This window comes from Bufo gargarizans, chromosome 1 (assembly GCF_014858855.1).
Source record: "Bufo gargarizans isolate SCDJY-AF-19 chromosome 1, ASM1485885v1, whole genome shotgun sequence".
Classification (NCBI taxonomy): Eukaryota; Metazoa; Chordata; class Amphibia; order Anura; family Bufonidae; genus Bufo; species Bufo gargarizans.
In genome coordinates, this window is record NC_058080.1 from 277,490,362 (window position 1) to 277,501,796 (window position 11,435).

Below are 11,435 nucleotides of genomic sequence, written 5' to 3' on the forward strand. Positions count from 1 at the left end.
TGCATAAAGAGGGAAATCAGTGTGTGAAGAGTGGGAGAAGAGGGTTGCATTGACAATCCAACACAATGGGCAGCACATTGAACACATTTTATAAGTGGTCAGAAACTTGTAAATAAATCCTGAAAGAATAAAGTTACGTTAAAACCAAGCACACCATTGTTTTTCTTGTGAAATTCCCAATAAGTTTGATGTGTCACATGACCCTCTTCCTATTGAAAAAACAAAAGTTGGATTCAAAATGGCTGACTTCAAAATGGCCACCATGGTCACCACCCATCTTGAAAAGTTTCCCTTCCTCACATATACTAATGTGCCACAAACAGGAAGTTAATATCACCAACCATTCCCATTTTATTAAGGTGTATCCATATAAATGGCCCACCCTGTAGAACACCCTCAGTAACGGATGTGTACTTACACACAAAAACTTGCTTTAATACGGAAAGAGTGGAGGCAGAAAATTTGTTAACACTTTTTTTTAGTAGATGGGAGACTTTTATTAATATAGCATTCACTGACAGAGCTGAAGGAGGTAATGTCACCCTTTGTTCATACAGAGTGGTATCTAAAAAGGAAAATTGCTAAGGATTTTGGAAGACTTCTGATAGACTAGTAAATGATAAAACACTTGGTCAGACATTGAGAGTATATAGGGAAGGGTGGGAAGGGAAAGTCCATGGGAATTTTTGTAAAACGGTCAATGTTATTACTCTTTTACGATTGTGAAACCATATGTACCCATTGTAACATAAGGGTATTGTAATTGAAAATGTATAAACCCAAATAAAGTTTCAGATCAATAGGCCACAGCACTCTTTCAAAATTTCCAAAAATGGCAAGGGTGGGTGCGCGTCCGAGTTGTGTTCTGTAGCTCCACCTCAAGAACTGTAGATATCACACAAATATTTAGACAGCACTTCGTGATCATGATGATAATAAGTGGTAATTTATCTCATATTATTTCAGCCGGAAACAGTGGTACAGTGGAAAGCAACTGATGTACCACTGTTTCCGGCGGAAATAATATGAAATAAATTACCACTTATCATCATGATCACGGAGTGCTGTCTAAATATTTGTGTGATAAACCCAAATACAGAGTATATTTTTAAAAAAAGATTTCCCCTCCTGCTGGGAGAATAATGTGAGTTAAAAAAAAACAGATAGTGAATGGTAATTGGGAGGATGAGCAAGCGACGCTATGAGAAACATCTCACACCTTCAAGAAGCATGCAACAGGTCAACACAATAAAAGTAATTATAGGTAGGAACAGTAACAATTATTCTGAAACTTATCATTATAAATATTTTATGCAAAATGGCTGGTGCTAAGGATTATACATGTAATGGGACATAGAAGTAAACTTGTAAGTCAAATGCTCGCACTCAACATTAATGGTGACCTTCTAAGTTAAACTACAGTATTAAGAACTACTTTATGATAATCAAGGCTTTAACAGACTTGACATGAAAAACGAAATAAATCTAACATAGAACTAAGCATATTAGCCAGTAAATAATCTAAAGAAATGCATGCATTTACCCTTCTTTCGTCTTTCATGACTCATAGGAAGCCACTTCCAGAAAGTGGCACTAGTAAGACAGAACTTTTTCTTTGGGAGACACCTCTTTGCATATTAATTTTCCCATGGAGAATTGCCACCAAGTCTCCATACACAGCTGGTCACCGTAAGGACAGTGAAAAAAATCTCCTAGGCTGCGTCCAAGGAATCTCACTCAGCCAGCCAGAATCCTTCTTACTGATGAGGGGCAAACACCCCAAAACAGCTGTCTGAGGATGCATATATGGCTTGACTGTTTTCCCTTGTAGTGCTTAAAGGCTGGAGACAATGACTCACAGTAAGCCACTTCCAGACAGTGACACTAGCGAGACAGCTTTCTTTCTTTGGGGGATGTGTCTTTGGGCACTTCTTTTATGATATGTGAAAGTCCATACGCGCTGTTAAAGGGAACCTGTCATGAGGATTTAGGCTCCCAAACCTCCACCAACCTGTTCTCTAGAACGGTGACAAGTTCTTAATGGTTAAACAAAATAGAAAAGTAGCAAAACAGTGTAAATGCAACTCATGAGTAGGCAATGACCAATTCTATGAACATTTGTTGCTCGCTGTATCGGCCTGTGTAGCAGGTCCCTTAGAAACCTTACTTATTGATCACTAGGCATGAAGGCAAGTAATGGGAGAGTTATATAGCAAGAAATATTTCTCCTTTAATCCCACTTCCCATCAACTCACAATGATCTTGAGGATCCACATCCCAGTAGCAGGAGACATAGCAGATGCACTTGACTTTTACTTTACTTCCCAGCTACAATAAATGGTGGGGTATCTGTGTTCTTTGGTCTGAACATAATTTTAAAACAGATTCCTGATCTGTATAAACTTACTTCTCATAGTTAGGAAGAAGTGTAAACGTCTATTACTAGCTCAAAAGGCAATAAGAAGAGTCCACCAAGATCTTGTCGTAAAACGTGCCAAAGTTTAGAGCATTTCTGGGGCATGATGACTCTTTAATAAATATACCTATTTATGAAATTAATGATCCAAAAAAGAACATTCTGCTGTGCCCAGCTCGTCTTTGCTGGTTTCCTGGCTTGACATTAAGATGTGCCTTGCTCTTCTAAAACTGCCTTAACCTATGAAGAACATGCACAAATTTGTGCCCGTACAATGGGTTACCCAGATTCCGAATGGCCAACAGTGGAGCAGGTGAATCTCCCAGTGGGCCCCTAGTCCCCATGCCCTGCACAGGTGGCACAAGGCAAATTACACTGACTGCACTGCATATAGAAAGGCAGTGTACAGAAGCTCAACAGCCTATGAGATTGGGTAGTTTATTTATCATTGCAGATGTATCAGGTGGCTGAGAACACTTCTAGCTACAAAGCAACAACCGCCAGTATGCTCCTTCCTCAGGGACCAGTCTTTCCTGCCAGGGCCTCTATCCTCAATCATCTTGCAGCTTCTTTCTACTGTCAGCCGCTGTGTGAGCATAGCTAAAAGTCGCCATATACCGGCTAAAGTTGGTCAAAACAGACAGACAATTTCAACCAAAATGAAAAGGTTAACAGTTAAAATTTAACACCCGACCAATGCCAGACCATTACCATATGAAAAGAAGTTGTCAATGCTTAATATTTTCGCTCAATAGTCGGACTAAAGATTTTTCGATCAAAGAAAGAGTTCGTGAACAAAAGATATATCTTTGAAAGAACGTTTCTAGAAAGATCTTTTGTCCATCGCCCGATTTCACTGAACGTATATGGGCAGTTTGAACAACTGTAACGACCAATATAGACAAAAATGTGTATGGACAATTATGAGAAATGAATGTTCACCAAATATTTGTTTAATCAACTGATGTTCAACCATCAACCAACTTCTATCTAATGATTAGGCCAGCTTAAGAGGGCCAATACAAGAGCCAGCCAGAATAATACTGACAGGGTCTCTAGGCCTCCATTGTCTTATAGGGACCCGCACCTATATCGAGAACGGAGCCCCGCAAGGTGGTGGCTGGATGACTCCGGATCGGCCATCACCAAGCCGGCTCCCCATAGAAGAAACGGGGCAGTGCGCCCTCCTTCACTTGCAGGTCTCCGTTCTCGATATAGGTGCGGGTCTCCCAGCGGTGGGACCCGCACCTACAAGACAATGGGGGCATATCCTAGCGATATGCCCCCATTGTTCACAATGAGACAATCCCTTTAAGTGCAAGTGAAAAAATGTGTATGCAACAGCTCTGTGACAAATTTTTTATTAACATTTTTGGATGTCACATAAAGCTGTTGTATTCACATTTTTCACTTGCACTTTACATGTACCGGTCACTTTAGAGATGTGATTCATGTACTTGGCACCTTCTCTCAATGAGATATATTTCCCCATTAGGAGCAGAGGGTGTGGAAGGAGGGAGGTGGAGGTTTATTTATTATTCTTACCACATAGCTTCCAAGTGAGGCTACTTTCACATTAGCGTTTTTTGTGGATCAGTCATGGATCTGCAAAAACGCTTCCATTACCATAATACAACCTCATGCATCCGCCATAAACGGATCCGGTTGTATTATGTCTTCTATAGCCATGACGGATCCGTTTTGAACACCATTGAAAGTCAATGGGGGACGGATCCGTTTCTTATTGTGTCAGAGAAAACTGATACGTCTCCATTGACTTACATTGTGTGTCAGGACGGATGAGTTTTGCTCCGCACCACATTGCGGACAGAAAAACGCTGCTTGCAGCGTTATTCTGTCCGTGATGGGAGCGCAACCAAACGGAACGGAATGCATTTTGGTGCATTCTGTTTCGTTCAGTTCGGTACTGTCCGCCTTGACAATCAATAGGGACAAAACTGAAGTGTGATGGATCTCAATAGCGGAATTGAAAATGCTAATGTGAAAGTAGCCTAACATTGTTTTTAACATTTTTTTGTGATCATGTTTTGGACATTAATACATTTTGGGATTTAATCATGTGATTTCTTGTATGTGCTCTTTGTTATAATTGGTTGCAGTGCCCTTGCACATAGGCAGCACCCTCTTTGTCTAATTGATTTTGTGGTGCCCGCTTTCTATATCTTTATAACAGATTAGGCAGTAGGCTACTTGACCTAGCATTAGTCACAGATTTTATATTACCTACAAACCAAGTCTGTTGAAGATAGGGTAGGAAATAGGTAGTAGGGAAAAATTCTCTTTATTTTGTAGCAGACATAATGATGTAAGCCACAATATTTGCCGCTATACACCATACAAGAGCCAGTAATATACAATGTGATGTAATATACAGCCAGTTTAATCATCTTACAGCAGTTTTAAAATAGGTCGCATTTCATTGTTTATTCGCCACAAGATGTAGCATGTCTATCACAGATGGTACTCCTTCCCCATAACAAAATGCTTATTGCATGTAATTACGTAGGAGGGTTGATAAACCAGATTTGGGCTAGGCATGCTGAATAATACAATCCCTATGTAGCACCTACACAGGGATGTCATCACATAAACCTGTTCTATAATCTGTTTATATAAATATAGTTTATGCGTGCATTCTCTCGTAATAACCATTCACTATAATCACAGTAAAGCACCTTAGCAACACACACTACATGGACCAAAGTGTTGGGGCAGCTACGTAAAACAACGTAGGAGCCACAGTCAGCATCTAAGGTGTTAAACAGGTAAACAGACAGAGGGGAAACTAGATGGGCACGTGCTCATCTTCTCACTCTTTATGAATAAAAAAAAAAGCCCCCCCATCATATAGGACTTGTGTGAGAATCGGAGTGCAAGTAGGTTCTCTCAATGGAGGGATATAACATGAAGGAGTAATGTCCAGGCCCTTACAGGCACAGGAGGAAGGTTTGATTCATCAGGATAAGGCCTCATTCACACCTCAGTGTTCCACGGATGTGTGCTGTACGTCTTCTCCATGGACAGCACACGCCCCCATTCATTTTAGTGTATGTATTCACACATCCGTGTTTTAGCATGGTCCGTGGGTCTGTTTTTTTAGCGCGGATGCATGCTCTATTTTGTCCATGTTCACAGATCCATCAAGCCCATTATAGTCTATGGGTCAGTGAAAATCACAGATGCCACATGGATGCCATCAGTGTTGCATCAGTGTTTCACGGATCATTAGGAAGAGATGCTTTGAAAATAATTTTTCAGCTGTGCAGTGTCAGTGAAACACGGATGGCACACTGACAGCAAAAAACTGAGACATGGACCCCAAAGGGATCCTTCACTGATGCATACTGACCACCTTCTCACGGATTTGAGCACGGACACGGACGTGTGAATGAGGCTTAATAGTGATGATTTTACTAATATAATAATGAGGCATTTCTGACTCTGTTCTGCTACAGGGCCAGAGTCATTTGGTTGGGATCCTGAACATGTTGACTGTGGAGTATACTGAGAGTAGTATTGTGTTTGTATATGTGTGTTCTGTGTATACACAGTTAATACACACTGTAAGTCCATCAAGTTCAACCAAGGGGTAGGTGGGGACGTGAATCCCAGAAGGAATTGAGACTCAGATTTCTACATATTTCCATAAGCATTAATGTAATTAACTTTTAAGAATTCATCTAAACCCTTTTTAAAACTGTCCACTGTTCCTGCTGTGACCACGTCCTGAGGAAGTCTATTCCACAGATTCACAGTTCTTACAGTAAATAGGCTTTGACGCTTCCGGAGACTGAACTTTTTCTTCTTGAATTGGAGGCAGTGCCCCCTTGTCTTTTGAGGGCATTAGACCTGGAACAGTTTTTCACCGTATTTTTTGTATGGCTCATTTATATATTTGTATAGGTTAATCATGTCCCCCCTTAGACGTCTCTTTTCAAGACCAAATACATTTAATTATTTTAATCTTTCTTCATAACCAAGACCCTCCATGCCCCTTATCAGTTTAGTCGCTCTCCTCTTTCCTTTTCCAGCTGCAGTGCATCCTTTCTATGGCCTGGTGCCCAGAACTGAACTGCATATTCCAGATGAGGCCACACCAACGCTTTGTAAAGTGGTAATTACATCCCTGCCCCGCGAGTCCATGCCTCATTTAATGCATGACAATATCCTGGTAGCCTTAGAAACAGCTGATTGATATTGTATTCACTTAAAGAGTCACTGTATTTTCACATAATTACATTAAACAGAGAAAGGTGTAATCAGCAAATTTCTAAAATCACTTAAATTTCTAAAAATTGCCTGCATACATCTGAAAACAAGCTATAAAAAAAGGTCATGGCCACTAGTGGTCTCACTTCCACCTAAGTTGCTGTCCACTGCCTGTGGTCAAGCAAGATGTAATTTAATCTACCACCCACAAGGACACCTAAATCCTTCTCTATAAGTGATACAGTGTTACATCACCTAGGAAATATGAAACACAGAGATTATTACTACCAAGATGCATAACTTTACTCTCATTTGCCAAGTTGATTCCCAATCACTCAGAGTGTTCAAGTCAGCTTGTAGTTTGTGGACATCTTCCATAGATTGTACAGTTTTACACAGCTTAGGGTCATCCGCAAAAATAGATATGGTGCTATTAATCTCTTCCTTGATATCATTAATAAATTTAATAGAGGGCCCAGCACTGAACCTTGGGGTACACCACTTATAACCTGGGACCATTCTGAACAGGAATCATTGACCACAACTGTCTGGACACGGTCCTTCAGACAGTTTTCAATCCAATTACAAACTATACTTTCCAAGCCTATAGACCTTATTTTACCTATTAAGCGTCTATGAGGGACAGTATAAAAAGCCTTTGCAAAATCCAGAAACACGACATCCACAGCCGCCCCTCTGTCCAGGCTACTACTCACCTCCTCATAAAAACAAATCAGGTTAGTCTGACAACTTCAACATGGGTTTACCAAGGACAGGTTATCACTTTTAATATTATTTACAGTCACATACTCCTGTATATAGTCCTTTAAGAGTCCTTCAATCATTTTTCCCACAACAGAAGTTAAACTGTTCTATAATTACCTGTAGAGGACCTAGGTCCTTTTTTTAAATATGGGCACCACGTTTGCCTTGCGCCAATCACTTGGCACTGTACAATTACCTAGAGAATCTTTAAAAATTATAAACAGGGACACAGCAATGACTAAACTGAGCTCTTTAAAAACTCTTGGGTGTAATCCATCTGGTTGGTTTTAAAAATACACTATAGGCACAGATAGATTTACACAGATACAAATGTCAAAATGAGGAAGGCAGAAATAAGAACTGCTACTTCATCTTTACTTTACGTACTTCATCTTTTTGAAAGTTGTCACAATAAACTTTTGTTAAAAAGGAACCTGTCACGATGAAAATGCAAATTATTCTGCAGACAGCATGTTATAGAGCAGGAAGAGCTGAGCAGATTGATATAGTTTTGTGGGAAAATATACAGTAAGACGTGTATTTTATACATTTACATTTTAATTAATTCTGTGCTTTGAAGTCAAGGAGAAGGTCCTATTAGTGATTGACCGCTATCTGTTTATACATAGTCATTGGGTAAAGGCTGTCAGGCACTGATAGAACCTCCTCCTTGTCTTCAGTGACTGACAGCTATCTCTGTATACACAGTCATAGAGGGAAGGCTGTCAGTCACTGATAGGACCTCATTGTCTTCAGTCAGTGACTGACAGCTATCTCTGTGTACACAGTCATAGAGGGAAGGCTGTCAGTCACTGATAGGACCGTCTCCTTGTCTTCAGTCAGTGACTGACAGCTACCTCTGTATACACAGTCATAGAGGGAAGGCTGTCAGTAACTGATAGGACCTCCTCCTTGTCTTCAGTCAGTGACTGACAGCTATCTCTGTATACACAGTCATAGAGGGAAGACTGTCAGTCACTGATAGGACCGTCTCCTTGTCTTCAGTCAGTGACTGACAGCTATCTCTGTATACACAGTCATAGAGGGAAGGCTGTCAGTCACTGATAGGACCGTCTCCTTGTCTTCAGTCAGTGACTGACAGCTATCTTTGTATACACGGTCATAGAGGGAAGGCTGTCAATCACTGATAGGACCGTCTCCTTGTCTTCAGTCAGTGACTGACAGCTATCTCTGTATATACAGTCATAGAGGGAAGGCTGTCAGTCACTGATAGGACCGCCTCCTTGTCTTCAGTCAGTAACTGACAGCTATCTCTGTATACACAGTCATAGAGGGAAGGCTGTCAGTCACTGATAGGACTGTCTCCTTGTCTTCAGTCAGTGACTGACAGCTATCTCTGTGTACACAGTCAGAGGGAAGGCTGTCAGTAACTGATAGGACCGCCTCCTTGTCCTCAGTCAGTGACTGACAGCTATCTCTGTATACACAGTCATAGAGGGAAGGCTGTCAGTCACTGATAGGACCTCCTCCTTGTCTTCAGTCAGAGAGTGACAGCTATCTCTGTATACACAGTCATAGAGGGAAGGCTGTCAGTCACTAATAGGACCTCCTCCTTGTCCTCAGTCAGTGACTGACAGCTATCTCTGTATACACAGTCATAGAGGGAAGGCTGTCAATCACTGATAGGACCGTCTCCTTGTCTTCAGTCAGTGACTGACAGCCATCTCTGTATACACAGTCATAGAGGGAAGGCTGTCAGTCAGTGATAGGGCCGCCTCCTTGTCTTCAGTCAGAGAGTGACAGCTATCTCTGTATACACAGTCATAGAGGGAAGGCTGTCAGTCACTGATAGGACCGTCTCCTTGTCTTCAGTCAGTGACTTGCAGCTATCTCTGTATACACAGTCATAGAGGGAAGGCTGTCAATCACTGTTAGGACCGCCTCCTTGTCTTCAGTCAGTGACTGACAGCTATCTCTGTATACACAGTCATAGAGGGAAGGCTGTCAGTCACTGATAGGACCGTCTCCTTGTCTTCAGTCAGTGAGTGACAGCTATCTCTGTATACACAGTCATAAAGGGAAGGCTGTCAGTCACTGATAGGACAGTCTCCTTGTCTTCAGTCAGTGACTGACAGCTATTTCTGTATACACAGTCAGAGAGAAGGCTGTCAGTCACTGATAGGACCGTCTCCTTGTCTTCAGTCAGTGACTAACAGCTATCTCTGTATACACAGTCATAGAGGGAAGGCTGTCAGTAACTGATAGGACCGCCTCCTTGACTTCGAAGCCCAGAATGAGAAGAAATTTCGATGTATAAAATATATAGTTTTATGGGGAAACATTCAGTAAAACTTATAGTCAGTATGCTCAGCTCCTTCTGCTCTATAACATGCTGCCTTTCAGCTCAGGTACCATTTTTAACGTGACAGGTTCCCTTTAAACTGCACAGAACATCAGGATGGTCTTTGAGATAGGACTCCAATCGAAGGCCAGAATGAATTGTCCAGTGGATCTTTACGCATCCCTGTACTCATATCCACTTGTGTGCATTTTTCTGCATTGGAATATCCATAAATGGAAATTGTGAAAAAGCAATCACGTTTCATTAAAAACAAAAAACTTCACACAATATCAACCAAATATCAAAATCCCATACAGAAGAAAAAAAAAATAATTACATCTATTAAAGAATATGATCACAACCTTAAAACTATTAAAAATATTAAGCCCAGTGCAAATACAGGTGTACAAGAAAGTAATAATTTGCATCCAGAATGGAGGAATATCATAAGCAATCTTAAGTACCCTAGTGATAAATAAGCACAGTGCAAGACGGATATAGCATCCAGGACCAGAACACTGTACGAAATCAAGACAGAAGCACAGAACATAATACAAACCAGATTGCGTTTTATTTTTTTTACAGAATGTGGGTACCACAGACCCCATGTAATCAGCTTTTTCAAAGGCTACGAGCAAAAAAACAAAAAAAAAAAAAAAAAAAAAAAACGCTTGCAGAAACACTAGGTTTTTCTACAACTTCTTTTTCCAATGTGAGCAGATTTAAATATCACCTAAAGAAACATTACCTTTTCTCATCAGCTGTTGCAAGCTTTCAGTACTTTGGTTCAATACAGCCCATAATTCCTCCTCTTCCAATGGACCTCCTCGCACCTCCAAAGCTTCAGCTAGTGACACTTGCATATTCTCTGCGGAACAAAAGGAAACAGACAAAAGCATAAGCAATACAAACATTGTCTTTATTAAAATCTAAGCCTTTGTTCACACTTGCATTTGGGAGTTCCACTGAGGTTTCATCTCGATCGTGTTTTCTACAGCAAGAATAGCGGCAACTTCTGCACCACTCTTGCTGTAAAAATAACTATACCCAAGAGACCCATTTGAAGTTAAAGTGGTTATCCCATGATTAATGTAAAAAATGAAAATCGGACATCATATAGTACATGTCAACCTCTTTCTAACAAAGCTAGAACCAGCCCTGTACCTCACATGGATCCAGAGATCTCCCCATTCAATGCTCTGCTAGATTGATGTCAAGCTGGCAGCTCAAAGGGCGTGTCTTCTCTGCTGCAGCTAAGGGGGCGTGTCCATGCTCTCCCTATCCCAGCTCAGGAGCCAGTTGGAGGATGAAACTGAGCATGTGCAGCCATCTCAGTGAGCAGGTCAAAGAAAAATAAAAAATAAACAGTAGGTGGCGCTATACAGATACATTTTATTGAATAACTCAGTGGCTTTGCTACATTTTTAATTAATGAGCACCAAAATGACTCACAAAAGTGAGTACCCGTGCAGAGCCAGCACGTGTGGTAAGACACCAAAAAAGAGAAAGTAGGGCTCGCACTAAATAGTATTATAAGTATATAAATTTTATTAGTGTCTCCATATGAGACAAATCACAATTAAAACACATAGGAAACAATGGATGGTGAAAAATGAGCACGCAGAATGACATGGAGCACGACCAAATTACTAAAAATGGCAAATAGATACAAAAATGAGTATATAAATATAGCACTAAGTGTGCATGTAAAGCAAATAGAAT

General features: G+C 40.7%; 1 protein-coding gene across 8 annotated transcripts in view; it reads right to left on the reverse strand.

Moving 5' to 3' along the window:
• PTPN13 (protein tyrosine phosphatase non-receptor type 13) overlaps window positions 1–10,579 on the reverse strand; it is a 192,425-nt gene extending 181,846 nt beyond the window's left edge. For all 8 annotated transcript variants that reach the window (XM_044303829.1, XM_044303821.1, XM_044303805.1 and 5 more), the window contains exon 1: window positions 10,462–10,579. In XM_044303829.1, coding sequence (XP_044159764.1) covers window positions 10,462–10,576 — 115 coding nt within the window. In that variant the 5' untranslated portion in view covers window positions 10,577–10,579. The remainder of the gene's footprint in view (window positions 1–10,461) is intronic.
• Between the last annotated feature and the right edge of the window lie 856 nt (window positions 10,580–11,435).